At 27.4% G+C, this 24,020-nt stretch overlaps 3 protein-coding genes across 13 annotated transcripts in view; 1 reads left to right on the top strand and 2 right to left on the bottom strand.

The window, feature by feature from the left end:
* Positions 1–4,182, bottom strand: part of Gug (Grunge) — a 65,599-nt gene extending 61,417 nt beyond the window's left edge. For 7 of the 11 annotated variants that reach the window (XR_010842877.1, XM_014429168.3, XM_014429178.3 and 4 more), the window contains exon 1: positions 3,901–4,181. The gene's annotated coding sequence lies outside the window, so the exon portion shown is untranslated. Of the gene's footprint in view, positions 1–3,900 lie in introns of all 11 variants that reach the window. The other 4 variants (XM_014429177.3, XM_014429174.3, XM_014429176.3 and 1 more) reach the window with 2 other exon arrangements.
* A 254-nt stretch (positions 4,183–4,436) lies between these two features.
* Positions 4,437–6,198, top strand: Idh (isocitrate dehydrogenase [NADP] cytoplasmic). Its single transcript, XM_014429179.3, has 2 exons — positions 4,437–4,574; positions 4,702–6,198. The coding sequence occupies exon 2, from the start codon at positions 4,722–4,724 to the stop codon at positions 5,949–5,951; it is 1,230 nt and encodes a 409-aa protein (XP_014284665.1). The 5' UTR covers positions 4,437–4,574; positions 4,702–4,721; the 3' UTR covers positions 5,952–6,198.
* A 101-nt stretch (positions 6,199–6,299) lies between these two features.
* Nipped-A (Transcription-associated protein Nipped-A) overlaps positions 6,300–24,020 on the bottom strand; it is an 89,820-nt gene continuing 72,099 nt past the window's right edge. Inside the window, exons 54-64 of the mRNA XM_014429166.3 lie at positions 23,034–23,164; positions 20,127–20,301; positions 19,817–20,042; positions 18,138–18,231; positions 17,798–18,013; positions 15,737–15,925; positions 13,849–13,992; positions 8,645–8,786; positions 8,370–8,566; positions 6,762–6,905; positions 6,300–6,674 (exon numbers count right to left, since the gene is read on the bottom strand). Coding sequence (XP_014284652.1) covers positions 6,597–6,674; positions 6,762–6,905; positions 8,370–8,566; positions 8,645–8,786; positions 13,849–13,992; positions 15,737–15,925; positions 17,798–18,013; positions 18,138–18,231; positions 19,817–20,042; positions 20,127–20,301; positions 23,034–23,164 — 1,736 coding nt within the window. The 3' untranslated portion in view covers positions 6,300–6,596. The remainder of the gene's footprint in view (positions 6,675–6,761; positions 6,906–8,369; positions 8,567–8,644; positions 8,787–13,848; positions 13,993–15,736; positions 15,926–17,797; positions 18,014–18,137; positions 18,232–19,816; positions 20,043–20,126; positions 20,302–23,033; positions 23,165–24,020) is intronic.

Genomic DNA, 24,020 nt, shown 5'->3' with positions numbered 1-24,020 from the left:
TAGTCAGAAAATTTTCTAAAAATCTTATAAAATATAGGCATAGTGGAGTAAACTTATAATGTATAATAGTCATACAAGAGATTTTTTTATGTTTTATCATTTTTGTTCTTAAATTTATTATTAATCTTTCTTTATGTTTCCTTATAATTCTTTAATTTGGAGTAAATGAATTGCCTCAGAGGGCACATTAATTTTAGGAGCCTGAAAAATGCTCTGGGAAAAGCAGTTGATAATATTCCACGAGATATGCTGCGTACTACAATAAATGACCAACCCCACGAACTAAAATCCATTTACAGGCTAGATGTTGCCATTTTGAATATTTCAATTTTCATTACATCTTTTGAGTTTTCCAACTTTTTACCTGTGACAGAACATAAGGCAAGACTAGGTAGATGTCAGCCAGACATCCAGGTGACAGTTCTTAATGCCATTAACCATATACTACAGAATAATTGAAAGAAATGCAGAATCACAAATCAGAGAATCGCAAACCACTACAATGTGAGAAAATAAATTGAATTAGATAAATTCTTTACAAGTTTGAAAAGAAATTAATATTATAAGTCTGTAATAACCTCAAAGGTGTAGAGATAAAAAATAATAAATTTACATCTAGAAAAGGCTAGTAACTAAATCAAACAACATTGAGTAAGTTAGGTTTACTGATAATCTTTAAGAACATCCATGGCTTCATAACAGCCAACAAGATAATGAAAAATATAAATTACAGTTTGAAAATCAATAAATAAGGCCACTTTATCAGTTCATGCCAATTGATGCATCACCAGGACAGAAAACACTATACCACATGTATACATACAAAATACTATTTCTTTCTGCTTGTATTTAGATATCTTGGAGTGACGGACCATCACTAGCTAATATCTTTTCTTAATTGACAGTTGATTCGTGAGACATAGACTGTTGATTTGTCTTTGTAAACGTGACATTTGTGATTTTCTGTCTAGATCATGCTTAAATTGGCAAAATATCAACTGGTGAGTTATTTACTGGGATTTTAGAGATATAAGGCATTTAACGGTAGTTAAAATCTTCCAATTGTATTTTAACAATTAATTAATGTATATCACTGTTCTGAGATTTTGCTCTTTTATATTAACATCAATTAAAAACTAAATTTTATTGATTCCAATCACTGTTGCCAATACTTTGACAGTTAGCAATCAATGTAACCATTCTCAAAATAAAGAGCAATGAGGGTAATCCTTCAAACACCTGTATTATTTCTCTAAAATGTATACAAACTTCATAAAATAAATTTAAAAAAAAAGAGATTTAGTAAAATAATATAATTTTTAAAACATATAAAATCATTTTAGAGGATTTTACAGCTAATTCAACTAGAGATATTCCTTTTTAAGTTAAACAAATTTGTAATCATTTTTGAAAATAAATAAATTTAAAACAATTATGTACTGTATTGAGATACATAATTGCCATACTTAGAATCATCCTTAAAAAATTTAAAGGAGTTATCTTTCACCATTTTTCTCCACCTAAAAAATAAATGGACAGAAGAAGCCAAAGAAATTGAAATATATCTGTATATGTGTAGTATATATAGTACACACAAAGCATTAATTATTTTTGAAATTTTACCTCTTAAAAATATGGATATTTAAGCCAAAAATATGTGCTTTAATTTGAAATAAAAAAATCAATAGTGTATCAATCCATAATTCTCATGAACTGGACTGAGGACAGTTATGCGAAACATATCTACATCTATTTTTTTTTTTTTTTTTTTTTTTTTTTAATTTCACAGAATATTTAAACACTTGAAAAATGTGAATTTATAATAAAAAATATTTAATTTTTTTAAACTACATTGTAAGCATTAGAGGTCTTACTGTCCCTAAATTTTAGGATTGCTATAATTTTGTTGTTTTTTATAGGATGTAGCAGGTTTAAAAATAACAATCACTAATAAAAATAATTTTAAAAAATTTCCTTTTTAATATTGTTTCTTTTATAATGTTTTTATAAATATCAAAGAAATTTAAAGGTTGTAAAAATACTTCTATAATAGATAAACATGATCGTTTAACATATTTTTTTAAATAAAGTTTATTTTTTTGTACTGAAAATTCATTGTATAAATGTCCTGAATTGAAACTTGGCCTCGAAACATCTTTATCGCCGAATCATAGTAGTCCAATGAAGGATTAGATATCTAATTTAATCCAAAAGACTTTTCAACCAGCTAATCAACATTTTTTTAGCCGAACAGGGAAACTTCTTCAGCTCTTTTAAACTGTTAATAAAGAATTTTGAAACAATTCGTTTTAGCTATACATAGAGACCATTCCAAAGAAATAAATAATCTTCATAACAATGATTTTACCTAAATTAAAAATTTTTTTTTGTAACAAGCTTGAACTAATTTCTTTAGAAAAATAGAATAAACTAGTTCTAAAATAATTTTTAATAATAATTTTGATGTCTCATGTCCTAAATATAAATTTATTGTAATACTTATTCATATGTCAATTAATTTATACATTAAATTTTATAAATAATTCAAGGGTACAAGAATGAGAACAAAGTAAACACAGAAACCGATGAAGATTAGTGTCTTATTCCCCCTCCCCCTTTGTCAATAAATAGACAAAAATCAATACTGACTTTAAAATATAGGCCATGTAAATGACTTTAATAAAATTAATCTTAAGGAGAAGAGATTTTGATATGTTTACACAAAAATTATGGTTTGAAACTATTGAATAAAACATGCTCCAGTAGGTGGAAATTCTTAATTTCAACTTCTACTATTATTATTGCTTATTTATTTATCACACTTATCGATTTTCACCCACAAGGAATACACAACCCTTCAAAAGATCCTTAGCAGTGTAGATCGTCTCTATTCCAACTTGTAGCATTCTGCATAAGTACTGAAGTTCACACCACTGGAGTTGGTTTTTAAATTAGATACACTTGTGATTATGAGAGTAAATATTTAAAAATAAATGTTACCTCTTCATAAAAATGCAATTAACTCCAAAAAAATTTGTTATTCAAGGTCTGATAATGATCACTAATTAGCCAAATATTTTTAATTAAATACAGTATTCTATACATAATCTTAAAGTCATTGCTTCTTTATTTCTTAATCTCAAAAAGAAAAAATATGAAATATAATATCTCAAAACAAAATTAGTATTCTGAATTAGAAGTGGAAATTACATATTAACCACCAATGTTTCTTCTTCTAAAATAATTTGCCTAGAATGAAATCATGTAACTTAAAAACACCACAAAAAAAATTCTAATGGAAGTTAAAAAAAAAGTATCAAAACATTATGACTTTTTCATATTTTATAAGGTTATTATCTCTGGGGAGTAATTAAATAGATACACAATCTTAACAAAGCATTTCTTATCACAATGCAAGGCTTAATAAGTATAGCAATTACATTATTGCTAGAAAATGTTAATTATTTAAAGACACAAGAACTAATGTGTATAACTTTGTGTTTACTAATCACTCAGGATTATATGTACTATGAGTAGTAAACAATATCATATCATAACAATATGTATCAAATAAATAATTCTAATAAACTTAAATGATATCAATAAGTGTCAAGAATGAGCCCTAATAAATTATTAGTTATTAAACTTAAGCAAAAGCAGAGAAATAAATAGATAAATAAAAGTCGAAGAAATAACCAAACAAAATGTTTATGATTCAAACGATAACATTATATTTCCATTTATCTAAATAACAATAATGGATTGGAAATCTTAATGAACACCAACACACGAAAATAAAACGATTAGCAAAAGTTGAGCAAGATATTTTTAATAAAGGTGATCAAATTTACAACTAAAATGTGGGCTAAATAACAAATCAAAACAACAAATATTTAGTACCTTCTTAATTTTAGGTGAAATTCGTTTCATATATATTCACAGAATGGGCACTTGAAACACTTAAATAAACACAAATTGTCCAAAGAAACCACGGATCTATGACTGTTCATTTTCTCTAAAACTATAACAAGCGACGTTACCGTGAAGAAAAATTAAATTGATCTAAAAATTTGTACAATAATATCACGATAAGCTAAAACGCGTTCCTACAGTCATTGTTTTTGATTGTATATTTTTCTTATAGTTGAGTGGTTTACCACTGAATGCCTTTCCCATGGCCGCACTTATCGCAAACATTACAAAGTAGAAAATTGATAGGATAATGAAAATGTTTATACGCCATTTCTGAAATGTTTAGGTCATTAATAAAGCGGTATTATTTTAAAAGCCATTTTCAATCAAAATTAAAATAAAGTTATTTTTTTAATAACACAAACATAGAATATAACCTTTATTAGTAGACTACATTTTAAAAAAAATTCTATTTATAATAAAAAATACGGAACAAAGAATTTTGTTGTTTTTAAAACATTAACAGATTTAAGTTTTAAAAAGTCAATTAATCTTTTCTCTGCCTTCATAATTAGGATAGTCGGCTTTTGGCAAGTTCAAAGTTCCCATATCACGGTCAGTCTTGAGTGGTTGGTTGCCGAGGTAGGATCGTACTCTTCTAGGTAAGCTATCTTCCTCAGAAATTTCTCTATTACTGTTACATAATCCAGAAATTATTTGTTGATTATGTTAAATAAAATTAGTTCGTTTATTTTTGAGATAGTATTGATTATTGAATATCTATTCTAGGATCAAGAAGTATTTTAAAAATGAAAAAAATTAAGGCAGGACCAGTAGTGGACGTACTTGGAGATGAAATGACAAGGATTATCTGGGATGTAATAAAAGAGAAGCTTATTTTACCGTTCTTAGACATTGAGCTTCATGTTTATGATCTGGGAATTGAAAACAGAGACAAAACAAATGATCAAGTTACAATAGACTGTGCAGAAGCAATTAAAAAGTACAATGTAGGGATAAAGTGTGCCACTATAACACCAGATGAGAAAAGAGTTGAAGAATTTAACTTGAAACAAATGTGGAAATCTCCTAATGGCACTATTAGAAATATTCTGGGTGGTACAGTTTTCAGGGAGGCTATTATTTGTAAAAATATTCCACGGCTAGTCCCTGGTTGGACAAAACCCATTATAATTGGAAGACATGCTCATGCTGATCAATACAAAGCAACAGACTTTGTAGTTCCCTCTAAAGGGAAATTGGTTTTATCTTTCATTCCCGATGGTTCTGGTGAAGGTATTGAACATGTAGTGCATCATTTCAAAGGTCCAGGTGTTGCTCTGGGAATGTACAATACTGATGAGTCTATTGTTGACTTTGCCCATTCTTCTTTTAAATTTGCATTAGATAGAGGATACCCTCTTTACCTTAGTACTAAAAACACAATATTGAAAAAGTATGATGGGCGCTTTAAAGATATCTTTCAAGAAATTTATGACAAACAGTATAAGTCTCTGTTTGAAGCCAAGAATATATGGTATGAGCACAGGCTTATAGATGATATGGTTGCATATTCTATGAAATCTGAAGGAGGATTTGTCTGGGCATGTAAAAATTATGATGGTGATGTCCAATCAGATTCTGTTGCTCAAGGATATGGCTCTCTTGGTCTAATGACTTCGGTACTTATTTGTCCAGATGGAAAAACTGTAGAAGCTGAAGCAGCTCATGGGACAGTTACAAGACATTATCGATTTTATCAGCAAGGTAAAGAAACATCAACAAATCCTATCGCTTCAATTTTTGCTTGGACAAGAGGACTGTTACATAGAGCAAAGCTTGATAACAATAATGAATTAAAGCACTTTGCTGAAACCTTAGAAGATGTATGCATTGAAACCATTCAATCGGGATTCATGACAAAAGATTTAGCTATTTGCATTAAAGGAATGAATTCTGTTCAAAGATCAGATTATTTGGAAACATTTGATTTCCTAAATAAGTTAGCTGAAAATCTTAAGGTAAAGCTGGGAGCATGACTTTCAAAATTATAATTTATAGCTTAAGACAGTAAATTAAAATGGCAATGTATAGGTTCTTGGGATTGTTGATCTTGGCTTGTACTTACAAAAAAAATAAAAAAGTGGGGTGGGGTGTACCATTGTTTGTAACAAAAAACAGTATTGCAACGGAGTTGTATGACTGAAAAACGTATGTACTTTTATTTAATTTCATGTTGTATATTTATTAGGTTTTTATATTTAATAAATAAATTTAAATTTAAAATAGTAATTCTTTTTCCCCTTCCCTTAAAAAGTAGGACGTAATGAGGTCAAAGATGTTATCTATAAAAGAGGCTATATTTAAAAACATTTTCATTAAAAAAAGAACTTTATAATACATAATACAGTCAATGTGAATACACAAAGTACTTAGAACTGAACTAACAATAAAACAGTCTTATAGTTAAAATACAATAATTCATAAAACAATTTAAATTTATGTCAATGTACAGTTGCACATATTTTTTTCACAACTTATAGGATAGATAAATCATAATATTCACAGAACATTTACATTTTTACATTATTGATAAACATTGATTTACAAAAATGTAATATGTACATTTTAGTTAGATAATGACTTTCAAAAATAACTAAAGAAAACAGTTCATTAAAAAAAAGTTATAACCAAGGATGCCAAGCTGGGTCCATTCGACAAAGATTATCTGGACTTTTAGCAGCTACAACAAGGGTACTGACCTGAAAAATAAAATAAACATTTTTTTTTAAAATAGCAACAATCCATATTTCTAAACAGAACGCTATAAGAAATTTGTTTTCCTTTACCTTGCTTTCAGTACCCTCAAAATTTGCGAGGCTGTTTAGTCTTTGTGTTATAGAATTTACAGCATGATTAACAAGTGTGATTATCAGTTCGCCAGCAACATCAGCAGGTGGTGAACCAATGCTTTCATGTTGTTCTTCTTGTTTCTAGAAATTGATATATCAAATATATTGTTTGAATGAGAACTTGGAAAGTTATTTTTTAATCTCTATAAAACCTGTTTACTGATGGTACAACTTTTATATAAACAACATTAATGTCCTTAATGCTAATGGAGTTAACTCTAAGACATTTTTAAAAACTACAAGTTTTTATAGTAAAATTACAGCAAATTTACTAAAGAAATGAAGTAATACATAATAAAATTAATAGAAGTATGCAATTTCTTTAAACTCAGTTTTAATAAAGCTTTGAAAAATAGGATCAACTCCTAGAGGTTACAAATTACTCATGAATAGTAATCAACTATGATCCAGCAGTTTTATTAATTTAATTTCTGCATCTCAAACAAATAAAATTATTTTATAAGTCCAGAATGATAAAAAGTCTATCTTTTAAGATTAAAAGCTTTCTATACAATCATATTAGATAATATCAATATGTTAGCACAATTTGATTTTTATTAATTATTGATATTCACTTATTGTTTTTAAATTTGTTCTTTCTTTAAAATATACTTCAAATAATTTATTTTTTATTACTGTAATTTATAAAAACAATCTATTTCTTTCTAAAAGCATAGGCATAAAAATTTTTTTACAGCATAATAAAACTTTGTTACATCTTACTAAACCAAATAACAATTAACAAACAAAAAAAAGTTATTAATCTATGACTGTAAATTAAAGATTTTATAGAAAAGCTTTTTAACTAAATGGAGAAAGTTGGAGTATATTTGATTCTTGACTGATAAAAAATGTTTTTTTTTTACTGACTTTCCTTAACCTACTTTAAGCCTAAAAGGTTATAAATGTATAATTCACTAAAGTAAAGTTTTTCTTTTTTCAGTTCAAGAATATTTGAAATATAAACATCCAAAAGGATCATCTGATTTTAAGCCCTTATACCATATTATGTGTGTGGTAGTAAATATGTACTATATTTTTTTTTTTTCAGGTTAAAAATAATCCTTTGCCTTCTTATGGACTTCAAATACAAACTAGTCAGAGAGTCGGAAAAGTAACAAATACAACTACTCAAATACATTTAATTAAATAGCATTCTTGGTTCCTTGGTTTGTAAATAATAATTTGAAAAATAAAAAAAGTTAATAAATTATTTAAGTGGATTTAATCTAGGAGATAATGACAGAGCTATAAAAAAAAGTATTTCATTAACTATTGTAACATCATAATCATAATCTGTGAGAACCCGACACTGCATCTAAACTATTGAAGGGTCTAATAAAGTATGTTAAAATGTCAGCATAAATTAAAGGAGCAAGATACTGCATATATTATTGAATCAGTATTCAAATACTCAGTTATTAATTAAATAATAGTGTAACAAAAAATGGATGATTAATAAATAATGATAAATATATAGAAATGTATGCAGTGGAAGAATATATATTATAACAGTATACTATTTAATTTCAAGTAGAGGCTTACCTTTTTGTGTGCAAATATCATTTCATCTCTTAATATGGCACGCAATATACTGGTCACTTTAAAATTTGGATAAACAAAACACCTTGCAGAAGCAATCATGCTAGCAGTAAGCGGACCACTGACGCCTATTTCAGAAACAAGTTCTTGAATATTAGGTGTCAGCCTAAATGGCACCGGCCTATTGGCATCAAGTTCGCCTGAAAACAAATTAAAGTAGTTAAAATCTATCAAGGTAATCATTAGTAGTAATATACTAAAAAAAATCCTTATTTTACCTTTTGTATCCTCGACATCAAATTTAAAATAAGATATATTTAACAGCCCAGAATCTTGATGTATGTATAACATGTCAGGATTCAGCCTTGTCAAATGTAGTATATATTCACAAAAACAGGCTAAAGAAAGCTGAAGGGTAAACTAAAAAAAAAAAAAAGAAAAGATAAGTAAAATACATCACTTTTGGTCATTGTTTTATTTCAATAAAACAGTGTGGGATCATTATTTAAATACACTAGAAGTAAAAGTAATTTTTAATTTTATTAAAAAGAAAATTTATTTTAGAGAGAAACTTTTTAAGATCGTTTATTATAGCAGACTGGTAACATTAATGAACTCACTGATTTAATGTTAGTAATAACAAATTATAGCATTTATTTATAAATAAAAAAAAAAAAACTTATTTCTCAGCTAACTTTATCAATTAAAATGAGCAAGATAAAAAAACATACAATATCTTACGATTTCCCAAAAATAAATAATGTTATCACCTACTGAAAAACAATATTTTACTTAAACCATAGAAGGAAATTACAACTCCATTTGTAATTAATTTGATAAACAAGATATGAACTATCTTCAGAAGAAATTGAAATTTATAATTATTATTCTACACGATGAAAACAAGAAAATAATTAAATAATAATAAGAGTAATTTTATTTTTACTTTAGCTTGGCTACTTATGATAAACATAGAAGGGAAAATATTCCAATTGTTAAACATTTCGAATCCCAGTTTTCAAAACAAATACATATTTTAAGATATAAACTCAAATAACCAAGGGCCTTATATCAATGATTTTAACGATTTCAAAATTTCACGAATAGACCTCTGCTTTTTATTAAACTGGTTATAACAATGTACAATTAATAGTTTTTAACATCGACTTAGTCTTATCCTACCTCCACTCGGGATTATTTTCTCACACACGCATATATTTATATAAGTTAATTATTAATAACACTGAGTTATTTTAAAAGCAGTTTTATGGAAATATTTTTTTCTAAATTTGAAAGTCAATTAAAAAAAATAAATAAAAATAAAGCTCTAATACTAAAGGAATATTGAAAATATATTGATATTATAACATATTTTGCACAAACTGATGAAAAACATTACATAAGAATGGTATAAAAAGAAAAACAAGAAAGAAAAACATTTACATGTTTTCATCAAAACATTTATTCAATTGTTTTTTTTTTTATAATGCCTATAATAACCTCAAAATAAACTATGCAGAAATGTATATGTTATAAACAAAATATGAAAATTATGTAATTTATTATAAATAGTTTTATGTTGAGTGATTTCTTCTGGTATCAGTGAAGATAAGATGGATAACAACAGGAAAAAACTATTTCTTAAAATTAGCATCTCTCTCTCTCTCTCTCTTTTTTTAAATAATGCTTTGTTTTTTTGTAAATTTTTATTTGACATTGCCTTTGTCTATATAAAATATTAATTGATGGCAACATTTTAATTTAAAAAAATAAAATCACAAATTTCAAAGGACCACAAGGCAGTTTAGATGAATAACAGGGTCACTCTTATAGAGAACTAATAAATGAATTTTAGATAAATGATTTCCTTTATCAATATGGGAACGAAAAGCATAAGATAGACTGGCAAATTTGAGCAGGAAAAGCTCAAAACATCAAGAAGTTTAAAAAGTAATAGAAGTATCAAAGAGTTATAATTTACATCAAGTTAATAATACCGGAATCTTTTTTTTTTTTTTTAATTGTTTTTAATTATTATATAAGAAGATAGTCAGGGTTGTTTTTAATTATTATTCAATGTATTTTGGGTTTTTGTGATGATATTTCTCTATTTAAATTTGTCACTTCCAACCACCAACATTCTTTGGGATTATTAATTTAATTTTTTAATAGTTGTTTTGTTATTTAATTTCTTTGATATACATATTTAAAAGTATACCACTTACAGCAGAAAGAGCAGGTTATCTTAGATATTTCTGAGAAAAATCAGGAATTATGCAAATTTGTAATAAAGTATAATTTTACTCGTCACATTTGCATTGAAGCCTGAATTTCTGACTTGAGCATGCTTCATTGCTGTTTCAAAATCGTAGGCTTAATATAATAGTTCTAATAAATATTAGAAACTAAATATAGAGATAAATCGTTTTAATTTCCACTCTTTTTTTTACTTTGTCAATTAATAATTGTGTGGCTGATTATTAAATCTTTTTAAAGACATTCCTGTGTACTATCTCTACACTCAGAGAATGAACATTTTGTGAAACCTAGCTGAATTGTGACTATGTGTTGCAAATATTTCTTAAATTAAATTGTATATTTAAATTGAACCATTATCAACTATGGGTATAGCTTTTAACATTATTTGCCAGGTTTTAAAATGAAAAATGTAGTAATATCCCAAAAGGATTTTTACCTTGAATGGTGAGTGTAATGAGGAATAACGAGAATGGTGGGCAGATGCCAGATAAAGAACAGTCCGATAAACAGTTTTAATCAATTACTTTCATATTTGTAGTTATATGTATAGATAATTGGCCATATAATTTCAAATATGTAGAAGATAATCAGGGTTGCGGTCAGAAAGAACAAAAATAGTTTAATACTATATATTATCCAAATAAATAATTAACAGTTGTAAACTATTTGTGTTCGTTTTGATCGCAACCCTGATCATCTTCATATTTAAAAAATAAATGGTGTTATAATTCCCTGGAAAATGAAAGACTCCAATAAAAATGTGCTGTGTAAATTATTCAATTAAATTAAATTGAGGTAAATTTATACTATAAATTATGAAAACAGGTCAATTTATTATTAAGGTTTTATATATACATATATATGTATGTGTATATACATATATATGTATTGTAAATATATATACACACACATTAATATTTTATTTATATCACAGTATTAATTATTATTTAAATGGAATATGATAAATACTTTTTCTTCTTTATTATGAATAATAAATATTAACCTGTTTGTTTTATCATTTATGATGTACAGTAATTTACATAGAAGAAAGAATTGCTAAAACTAACAAACTAATAAAATTACTAGTTAAAACAAAAGTAAAAAAATTAAATTTGTATCTTAAAAAAATAATGACGGTTTAGTTTAGATTTAAAAACTAGTTAAAGTTAATTTTTATTGTTTATAAATAATCAGATCATTAGATTATCAAACAGGCCAATCAATTTTGTTTTATGAAGTTTCAATTCAGCTCAATTAACTATGATGACACAGTTCCTCTAATCGAGATAAGGCAATTTAACGATGACATAACTCCTCTAAATGAGAAAAGGCAATTTGTTATAATTGCAATACCAAGCCTTCCTGGCCAGAATTTCAATTAACTAAATTGCTAAATTTAAAATAAAACATTTCCATTCATTAATTTAAAAATTACATAATATGTTTTCCTCTTATTTTTCTTAAAATATATTTTGGATAAAATATTGGTCTGTGTTAATTGGGTACATCAACAACTAGTAAATAATTTTAATTTGGTCCCTTTAAACAAAGATTATAAAATTTTAAAAAATCTTAATTTATGAGAATCAAAATTTAGTTTTACCAATTCTTATATAAGAATTACTGTATATCATAAATGATAGAAAAAACAAAACAAGTAAATGTTTGTTGTTCATTATAAAGAAGAAATATTATCTATTATACTACATTTAATTATTACTGCTGCAATGAAATAAACAAAATACTAGTGTAAAATGTCAGAATTATTATAAAACAGATTATCTCAAAACTATAATATTAATACTAAATTAATATCAGACCTAGCTAAAAAATGGATAATGATTAATCAATTTTTGTTCAAATATCACACACCTAATTTTGACAACATTAGGTTTTACTAATTACACAATAGTTAATCTATATATAATTGTTTTTAATCCTTGAATAACTTTTTAATTTAAATGACAATATTAATTTTTACATATCATGCCTCTACTCATTCCATATTTGAGTTAAGGATCAAAAGTTCAAATGATTTATTCATTAGATTACACATCTTTAATTTTATCACTGACAATGACCTTCTAATAAAAAAAAATTCTAGAAACCCGACATTAATTACAAACAGGTTTGTTTTATTGTGATTAAGTGGATACAAAGTCCATTTTTAAGACCACTTAACTTAACCAATAAACTGCATTTTTTCAATCAAAACTCTGTCTACTTCCAAATTTAGAAATATGATGAACTTTAAATTTAGTAGATTCATACTAGAGGCCGTCAAACATTTTTTGGATATACCTCAAACCTAACCTATTCACAAATTAAAAATTTGATATCTTAATAATAAATTAACCTGTTTTTATTATTTATAGTTTAATATGGTATTATTTTTATTGTAGTATTTTGTTTCACAGAGGATTTAAATGCTATTCATCTAGAACTTTTTAAATAAGAAATGAGTAAATTGTTTATCTATTTTTTATCTGCTGATCATCCTTGGTATTCCTCATTACACTTTACAGAATTTTTCACCATTGGAACTGAAAAATCATTTTTGGGAATCACGGCATTTTTTATTTTAAATTCTAGTAAATAAAATGAAAAGCTGTACCCATAGTCGATAATGCTTCAATTAAGTTATGAGATGTAAGTTAAGAAATATTTACAACACTTGGTCTCAATTTAGCTAGGTTTCACAAAAGTTCATTCTCTACCTGAGTAGAGATAGTGAAAATGAATGTCTTAAAAATATTTAATAATCGGCCAAACAATTATTGATTAACAAAGTAAAATAATAGTGGAAATTAAAACGATTTATCTCTATATTCATGTTTTTAAAAATAATTATTAGAACTATTATATTGAAGCAGTAAACAACCCTAAAGTAAGAAATTCAAGTGCCAATGCAAAAGTGATCTGTGCGAGTAGAATTATACTTTATGACTGATTTGCATAATAATTCCTGACTCCATTCAGAATCTACTCTTCCAGCTGTATGAAGTAAACCTAAATATGTTAAACAAATTAATTAACAAAATGACTACTAAAAAATAAGAATTATAATCCCAAAGAATGTTACTGTTTGGAGGTGACAAATTTAAATAGAGAGATATCCTTGCAAAAACCACTAACTACAATAATAACTAAAAAAAAAAAAAAATATTGAAAACTATCCAGAAATAAATAAAAATATAGTTTAAGTAACCACAATACACATTACCATTTTTCTAAACGTCCAGAAATCTGTAGGGGAAGGATATGTCCGAAGAGCCCAATCCTTAAGGAGCGTTCGGGGAATCATTGCAGTTTGAACATCCTTCAAAATATCTTTAAGAATTTGGTGGCTTGCTTGCATTCCTCGAGACTAAAATATATTTCAAGATGTACTTTACTATGCATAGAATAGTAATAAATAATAAATATAAAATTTTCTGATTCAATAGATTTTTTCTCTTTTCCAAATAAAAATATTATGACAATGCTTCATCTGTTATCTCACCCAGAAACTTGTTATGTAAATAATTCATAAAATACTGTAAAATATTAGATCATAACATTATAATTCATAATTACTAAGTTATTACTGAGTTCAAATTATATTTATGTTATTATTAATATATATTGCATACAATATTACTATAGCTCCATGTTAACTATGCATTACTACAACATTATTAGATTGTTCTAAGTTAAAATCGATAGATAAAAAGGTTTATTTGGAAATATCAACTAATTAATAATTTTTGTCTATCAGCACCATTACTTCATCATACTATGCAGTCGGCCAGAAAAGAAATATATGTCTATACCGTATATATAAATATCTTAGTGATTTGATATATTAAATGTATTTGCATTTTATTATGATTAATTATCATTATCATAATGGAATACAATTAATGATTAGATTGTAATTAAATATTAAATGATTTTCTGAAGTCATCTGAATATTTAAATAACAACTATTATATTGTTGTTTTTAACGGCCTCATTGTCATGGCATCATAATGGATACAAAAATTGTAAATTAAAATTTTATTAGTAGATTTTGTGTTCAAGTTTGGCTTGATAATGATTTTAACTAACCCAAGAACAGCTATTATTATTATTTTTTTTTTTTTAAGATGAGTTATTTACTAAAAATTAATATTTAAGAATTGGCCACAATAAATAATTTTTACTGGAAGATTATTGATTGACCGTGTGTAAAGATGAAAGGAATATGGTCCGGGTGCGGTCAAGAAATAATTTTTACATATATTCATACAGTATTTGACAGTTATCATATTTCTGATAGAACAATTTAAATTTTGAAACAGAAAAAAATAAGATAAATAATATCTGAGTTTTAAAGTTGATATGAGTTATATAGTTTATACAATAATATCAATCTTAATTCAACTAATGGGTGTTTTTTTAAGCCCGATAGAACTTGAAATTGTAAAAAATAACACAAAAAATTAAATTGTAATCAAAATTTTTTTTTTATTCGAAAGATCAATACGTGACATTAACATTTGAAAATGATTTCGGGCATATGGGCACCGCGGCTGTTCTTGACGAAGCGCATTCTGTAAAATTGTGTTCAGCGATGAGGCGCATTTTTGGCTTAACGGGTTTGTTAATAAGCAAAATTGCCGCATATGGTCGTGCGATTTGACACCTCTCGATTATTTCCTGTGGGGCTACGTGAAGTCACTGGTTTATGCTGATAAACCAGCAACAATTGACGCCTTGGAGGCCAGCATTGTTCGTGTTATTCGTGACATACGGCCAGCAGTGCTCGAAAAAGTGGCCCAAAATTGGACGTCCAGAATGCGCTTCGTCAAGAACAGCCGCGGTGCCCATATGCCCGAAATCATTTTCAAATGTTAATGTCACGTATTGATCTTTCGAATAAAAAAAAAATTTTGATTACAATTTAATTTTTTGTGTTATTTTTTACAATTTCAAGTTCTATCGGGCTTAAAAAAACACCCTATATATCAATATCAAATTTAACTTTTACAGATAATAATAAAACATTTTTAAAGAAATAAAATAATCTTAAACTGAAGATATATTTCTGTGATATAAATCTGAAATTATTATAAGTAGAAAATTTTTACCTGGACAGATGCTAGGCGATCATAATATTTTGTGATTGGAGCATCATGTTCAATATTAAGCATATGACAGGATGATTTATAAACATCAAGGAGGGATATTGAAGCAGGGTTATCTTCGACAAGCCGCATTTGTGGAGAAACAGCGACAACTCGAGGGACTGTTATATGTAAAAATCTTCTCGAAGTCTCCTGAAACATTAATAATAACAAATTGCTAAAAAATTATTTCATTTCACAATCCTGGAACAAAAACGATGATTTTTAATTAGAAAAGTCAACTAAACATGAAAGTCAGTTTAAAAAACATGAAAAGTCAACTTAGACAGTAGAAGAAAGGTTATTCGGACAATTGTACTTTCATAAGTAATATAACTCAATACTAAATAAATCTATACCTTTTCTAAATATTAAATATAATTGTAATACTTCTTCAAGACTGGTTTTATAGTTTAAATAAGATAAATTGTACCCATTTAGGTTTCACACAATATTTATTAATGGAAGATTGTTGATTGACCGTGTGTATAGATGAATGGAATAGAATCCGGGTACAGTAGAAAAAATACTCAAATAGTATACCCATTTACTATTTGAGTTTTTTTTTACGGCACCCGCACCATATTCCATTCATAATATTTATTAATATTTTAAATGTCCAACATGGATAATTAAAATATTAAGAAAGAGTGTTTGAGACTTAAATGATTTAAAAGATACAATTTATTCTATTTAAACATTAAATATTTATCTCATAAAAGCTATTTAATATAAAAGATTAATTTAACAAACTAAAGTTGTTATAGAATATTTATAATAATTTATAAAACAAAAACATCTATGTTTAAATATATTAATGCTGTATTTTGAATTTTGATAACTGTACTATTTAAAAATAAAAGAATTTTATTCATGGTTTCATTAGTCATGTTTATACAATGTATTGTATTATTAGAATGATATTTATTTATTTAGAAGTTACAAAGCAAACAAATATCTAAATGTTTATAAACAAACAAGTCTTATTGCCACATAGCCATGAACCAAAAGACATTAAAAAAAAAATTCTTTGAAACATTACTTGATAATAATCATTAATATTGTTAAAAATATCTCACATTGCATTGATTTTATTACATATTTTTTTTTTTACAAAGAAACTTTGTTACAACCTTGAAACATATCCTCCTCCACTATACCATACCGGTTACCGTTCAGTATTGGCAATATATTTATGGGTATTTGTATTACAGGGTATAAGGAACTTTTAATTTGTTTTCTATAAATATAAATAATTTAGCCGTATCATTTCAAATTATGAAGAACATGGTCAGGGGTGCAGTCAAAAGAGAACAAAAATAGCCGACAACTATTTATTTTGTCAACGTTTCACCCCAATTGGTAGAGCTTCATCGGGGCTGTTCAAGTTTAGAGGTATCGAGACTTTGATTAGAAAGTGGGACGAAACATTGGCAAAATAAATAGCTGTTAACTATTTTTGTTCTCTTTTGACCCATATTCTTCATAATTTTTAATTTGTTTTAATTTTTTTTTTTTTATACATATTTCTACTATTAATAACGTTAGTTTTACAAAATCAAATGATTTGTACAATAGGTATTATATATTTCTAATTCCAGTAAAATATATTATAAACACTTTCATATGAATTAGATTAGCCGGTATTGAAACTGTAAAAATTTCCACGGTGATAAAAATAACTTGCCTATAGATCAGGAAGTTAAAAATGTCCTTTAAACATGTGCACTTTTATTCGAAAACAAAAGTGTCATTTGCCTACGGGGTTTTCTAAAAAAAAGTAAGTTTTTTTATATATTTAGGAAAAAGATCAAGAGAGAAAAAACTCTTTGTAGTAAAACTCTCCTATTCATACACCATCTTTAGATTTTATAAAACACGTTTTCCAGTTTTTTTACTGAAATATGAATGTAAAGTACATAACATAATATAAAGTAGGTAATATGTAAATGTGTATGTGAAATAAGTTCAAAATTATAATAATAAATAAAATTTCTGAAAAACAATACAAATTTGATATGATACCTTCTGTTTTCCAAGATAATGGTTCAGCATTCGTAACAGCTGCAACACTCGTTCTTCTCTTCTTGCATCGCCAAGGCCAGAATCATTAACAACCAAATAGGGATATATTTTTCCGTTATGGCCTCTTATAAACAACCTCCTTGCTGCTGTGTTATGTTTCTGTACAATCTCGACTCTTGGCATGAATCGTGCTATTCTTACGTAGTAGTGAGAATGCTGTAAACATTAATAAAAACAAGAATATGTACTTCTGAAGTCACTACTATAAATTTTATAAAAGATCATTACTATAAATTTTATAAAAGACACTACTATAAATTTTATAAAAGACACTAACTACCTTTGGGAGCAGAAACTCTCCAGGCAGTTCAATTTCAGCTGTTTGTAAACTAAAGTTGCTTAAAAATCGACATTTTTCTTCTATCAGGAATGATCTAAAAAATAAATATTTATTATTATACATTATAAAGTAAAGTACCAGCAGCTTATGATTAATTAATATCACAGAAATGTAGAGTTTCACAGTTTCGATTGTTTTCTAATAGTTAATACAGTCAATAATACAAATATGTAAAAAATAAGTTTGCGCAGATCAAATTCTAATTATGCCCTAAAAATAATAATGCATATGTCAAAGTCATCGAGACATTGACAGGTTCTTTCGAAGCCATTTCAGAGATCTGCAGAATATCAAAAATCTAAAGGTCCTGATTATTAGCTAGAAACCACTCATACACATCATTTTCATTTGCATACTCGCAACCAGAAATATTTTTAAGAGTTTTTGTATCAGTACAAGACTGCTTGCACCTCCTGACTCTGAACAACTTACACTACTCTACAAGTCAGTCTTCCACTTTCTTATCGCTTATTCCAACCCAAGATTTGATTGTGTTCCAACAAACCTAATAAAGTAAATTTAAATTTGTTTTAAAAATGGTTCTGATAAATTCAGCAATTAAACCGAAATGGATTTGGACCCAATCATTTGAGATTATCACAGCTCCACAGTAATTTATAAAAGTTCCATTTATAACAAATAAATTTGATAGAATAAGTTCTAGAAAGCATGAAAAGTTCAAATAAAACACATCAATTCTAACGACTTAAACCTCATAGCGAACAATTTAAATTGTTTTTACTTTTTTTAGTTACTTCTAAGTAAGTATCATCAGTTCCAATCAACCTAATAATTCTAAAGGCAAAAATATTTCACCAATATAAATTAATAAAAATGTACAACATTTCTGCTAAAACGTCATCTTTAGGAACCAATTCTTAATTACACATTATAGTACAACTTACAGACTCAAACTTTCAAGCAGTGTAACCGATTCTTCCAACAATTATCCACACAGAGCTTTGAAAATACACATTTTACCCGACAAATACCCGCCATAATTACGCACTTATCATCACAGTCACAGGAATCAGTCATGTTGTTATAACTGCTACTATGATTTTTACAGTTATGATTGTACTGTCGCACTAACTCTGGCATGATAGTTGATAGTACAAGTTATATCACAGAAGAAACTATCTCATGTATATGCCTTTACATGTAACACCTTGCAGTGAACTACTGCACAGATAAATATGTTCTAAGCCCCAAATAGTCTGAGTAAGCCTATATTATAAAGTTTAATATCTAAAGAAAAACAATAACTTTTTGGCCACAGAAAAAGTGACAAAGTTTTAAGAAAGTGTCTAGGGATTAACTAGAAAAACTAGACTATTATGGACATGGACTAGTAAGGTACTTCACTAGCATTCTACATATAATTTAGAGCCATTTAACCCCAAATTACCATCAAAGGTGAAAAATATCTCAAATCCCTGCATTATCAGCACTGCTTCCATGGTAGAGGAGGTTATAAATAGTTTATCAAGATAGCTCTGGCTGTTACCGCACAGTCTAATAAATTAAAATCCCCCTAATTTCAAATATTGCTAATAGCATACTAAAACTAATCAATTGAACTGCTGCAAAATAAAATGTAATGAGAGATAACAACTTACTTAGACATAAGTTTTGTTTCAGCCTCAAGAATTTTAATCCATTTTTTCATTCTACTAATAAAATTTTGAAGTTTCATAGCACCAGGTACACTGAAATCAAAGTCAGCACTAAACTGAACTTTGATTTTTTGGAAAACTGGATCTTGAATTGTTACTTCAGCTCTTCTTGCAATGATTTCTGACGCTGAGCTGCTTAATGTTGAATTAACTGAGCTGCCAATGTTTTCTGTTAAAAATATTATCATATTAAACAACTGTCACTATAATATTTATTTTCATTAAAGCAGATAATTTCTAAAATAATTATTACCTATCCCAATACCAAAGGTCGATACTAGCTTCTTGACAAAGTGAAGAGTATGAGGAGTGATAGTTGCTTCTGAAACAGCACCTCTGTTTTCAAATGCTATAACATAACACTTAGCAAGACCTTGCCTAAGCTGTCTAAGAACTTCCTCATGCCAGCTTTCTCGAAACCAAACCACCTAAAAAAAAGAAAATTATTTTTTAATAATTCAAAAATAGAAATATTCTTCTTATAAATTTAACCACCACAAAATGACTGGAATATAATTGCAGTGCTAGCAGATTGCAATGGCATTTCCTGGTTTTGTTGAACTCGATGAAAAATAACCTGCTGACTAGATAGTAAACAATAATGTTTATATTCCTTTTGTAGCATATTTAACTAACCCTCTATATTTTATTTTATTTCTTCTTTTAGTCTGTACAAAAGCCATATGAAAGTGATTCTTTCGAAAGATATACTTTACTGAATTTAAATTCAGCCTCCTATGGACTGCCCTACAGTATTCTTTAATTTAGTCCACCTTTAGCTAAATCTGGTCAAACAACTAACTTGGAATTTTTATATGTGACTGAAAAGACAGGAAACTACACGTCAATTTAGACTATTACAGCACTTACTAGACAAACAGCCTAAGACTGATATACATGACTATAATAAGGCCTATCTGGACATACGGAGTTGAGCTTTGGAGCTCCACTAAACCATCGAATTCCTCCACTCAGTCCTTACAAACCAAAATCCTTCATGAAATCCTCAAAGCTCCTTATTTTGTCACAAATAAAACCATCCATAAAGATCTGACAGTTCCATACATAGCCGATCTAGCCTAAACTAGATATCAATTCTTCCATAATAAACTCATTTACCACCCAAATCCAGTAGTTTCTAACCTTGCCTATTCTTGACGTTCCTCTGAATTGTCTGAAAAGAAGATAGCCTTGGGACCTTCTAATGCAGATACTTTATTTTAGCGCTAACAATGAATAGTTTCTCCACAGTCTTTATCATGCCATTGTAATAGAACGCACATCACATTTACTAAATGCATTTTTATATAATACATAATTTCAGTAAATAAATAAAAAACAAAATTCAGCCTAAATGAATCTCATGTATGCAATATTAATGGAGCTGAGCAAAAAGAGAAGGAAGGACTTAATGTAGTTAATAATGGTAGATCAATAGTAATTGCTGACCTCACATTAAGTAAAAGAGAACTTAATGTAAACCAATCAACTGTCACATACAATTTTGAGCAGCTTGTAAAAGTGAAAGAATGGGAAAAAATAGTTTTACAAGATTCAATTTGACCTCTCATGAATGATTATTGCAGAAACAAAACTCATTATTTAGTATTTGTTGCTTCAAACTGATTTCTCAGCAATGGTCTAATCAATATTATTGTCAAACCAGTCCATCCAAGATCTAATGATTCAATAAAAAGAATGATAATGATCAGAGTTAAGGAGCAGAAAAGATATAAATGTCTAATAGAAAACCCAATCCCAGTTAACCTCCCAAGAAGAGATGCAGTAGCCTGCTTCCACCTCATGACTGGCCACAACTATCTATAGAATCATTTTCACAAGATAGGCTTGCACAGAATCTTACATGCGTACTGTTCAAACAAGGCACAATCGATGGAGACCACCTTAAGATATGCCCCTCTCCGACGGTATTTATAAAAAAAAATTGCCAATGAGCATTTAAAAAAAAATTGAATTTATATTGGGCAGCAAGACGTCGAATGGTTGAACCACCAACGACTTCAGTATAAGAAAAAATGTATTGTCAAAATAAATTTTCAAATCAGTGCATTTAGGAGTAACTAAATTAATTTCTATATTACTAATTTGTATTTTTTCATTATATATGTAAATTATGTAATCTTTAAACTTTCTTGAGGCTGGTTATTATGGTTTAAATAAATAAATTTTATCTAATTTTAGTCCCAAAATAAATTATATTTTTTTATAAGTCCGATGTTTCAGCCTATTCGGCCATCCATAAGGACAATCTTAATACAATTTCAGAACCACATCTATTTTTAAAAAACTTTTTGCAGGCTATTCTGCACAGGCACAGGTAATTTCAGTCCACAATTACCCTATTTTGTCAATTCTTCATATTAAATTAAAAGTTTTGATTTTTAATTTAATCTAAAGAATTGAAAAAAATTGGTTAATTGTGGACTGAAATTAATGACCTGCATAAAGTTTTTTAAAATTAATTTGGTTCTAAAATTGTATTAACATTGTCCTTGAGGATGGCCGAAACGTCGGACTTATAAAGAAATATAATTTGTTTTGGGACTAAAATTGGACAAAATTTATTTATTTCAACAATATGTAAATATATTTCAAGGTTAAATAATAAAGATTATGTAAATTTATTATTATATTTATAATTTTAAACACTTTCTTGAGACTAGTTAATTTTGTTTAAATAAATAATTTAATTTATATCCATTTTAGTCTCAACACATTTTATTTTTTTTAACAGCCCGACGTTTCGAAAAAAGTACAAATATGAAGTACATGGTGGAGAAAGAGAAAAAAAAGATAAATAACCAGCTATGTTCACTTTAGTTGAAGTAGAAAAAAAAGTTTTAACTGATAAGTCACAAAAGCATATACTTTACTAAGATGAATATCAAACTGTATTTGATGATTAATGTTAACTCAGAATAAAACGACAAATGTGTACTTTTAACATCTTTACTCATCCTAGATCAAAAAATTACTTGGATAAATAATAATCACATTATTTTTTGTTATATTTAAGTAGGATTTTTTATTGCATAAAAATCTAGCATCTGTTTAGTAAGCATAACAAGTATTTGCAAAAACCTGATTAAATAAATAAAATTAACACAATTTAATACTAATCTGAGATGGATTATTTTACCTGATCTACGAATCCCTCCAATGAAGAGATCACCGTTGGATGAATATCCCGCTGCATCTGCATAATTCTTGAACATCTCCACATAGATGAGGTGGCACGGAGCTGCTGACCAGTGCTTTCCGTAGAGCCACCTGAATAATATAATAAAAAGATTTTTAAGATCAAAATATTAATAGTTGATCGTATGTAATAAATTATAGGGAGGGAGTCAAGGTAAAAAAATATTATTTATTTTCATATATAAGGGCCGCGTACGGTCCAAAAATAGTTTTGTACCTTTAGACCATACATAATGAACACATAATCAGTTACTTTGCACACAAAACTAAACAGCTTAATCTAAAAAATAAAATAAAATAAAGTACATGTTGCAACCAACATGTGGTTTTAAAAATTGATAATATAACATATTATGTTACATTATCAATTTTTACATGAGATTATGTCATACTATAGCACCAAATCAGAGCTACCGGTTGGAAATAAGGTCTTTATGCTTCAGATAGACTTACTACTATATTGTTTTATAAAAATAACAATTACAAAATACAACAATAATTAGATTTTAGATAATGTTTTGAACTTTGTTTTTGCTCTCCTGAAAATTCATATTTTTGACCTAAGCCCTTATGACCAATAAGGAAAGAAATAATAATATTTTTGTACTTTTCTGGACTGCCACCCAGATCATCTTCCTACAATTTTCTAAGATCAATAATAAATTAAACTAGTTTTTGAATCTTCCAAAATAAAACTACTCATTTAATAATCATTTTCGATTCCATTGTCATTATAAAAGGACGATGCACTGTCTAAAGCAGTTGTTCCAAACTTTTTTTGCTGTGGCCACTTTCTTCGGGGTACAAAAATTTAGCAGAACTTTTGTCGAGCTAAACAAATTTTGTGATGCCCTTGACAAGCTAAAACAAATTGTGGTACAATCATACTTAGAGCAGTAGAATGTGCAGAAAAATAAAAAACAGCCAA

This window comes from Halyomorpha halys, unplaced genomic scaffold, assembly GCF_000696795.3.
Source record: "Halyomorpha halys isolate HHAL.00 unplaced genomic scaffold, Hhal_1.1 Scaffold770.1, whole genome shotgun sequence".
NCBI classification, from domain to species: Eukaryota; Metazoa; Arthropoda; class Insecta; order Hemiptera; family Pentatomidae; genus Halyomorpha; species Halyomorpha halys.
This window is presented reverse-complemented; position numbering and strand designations above follow the sequence as displayed.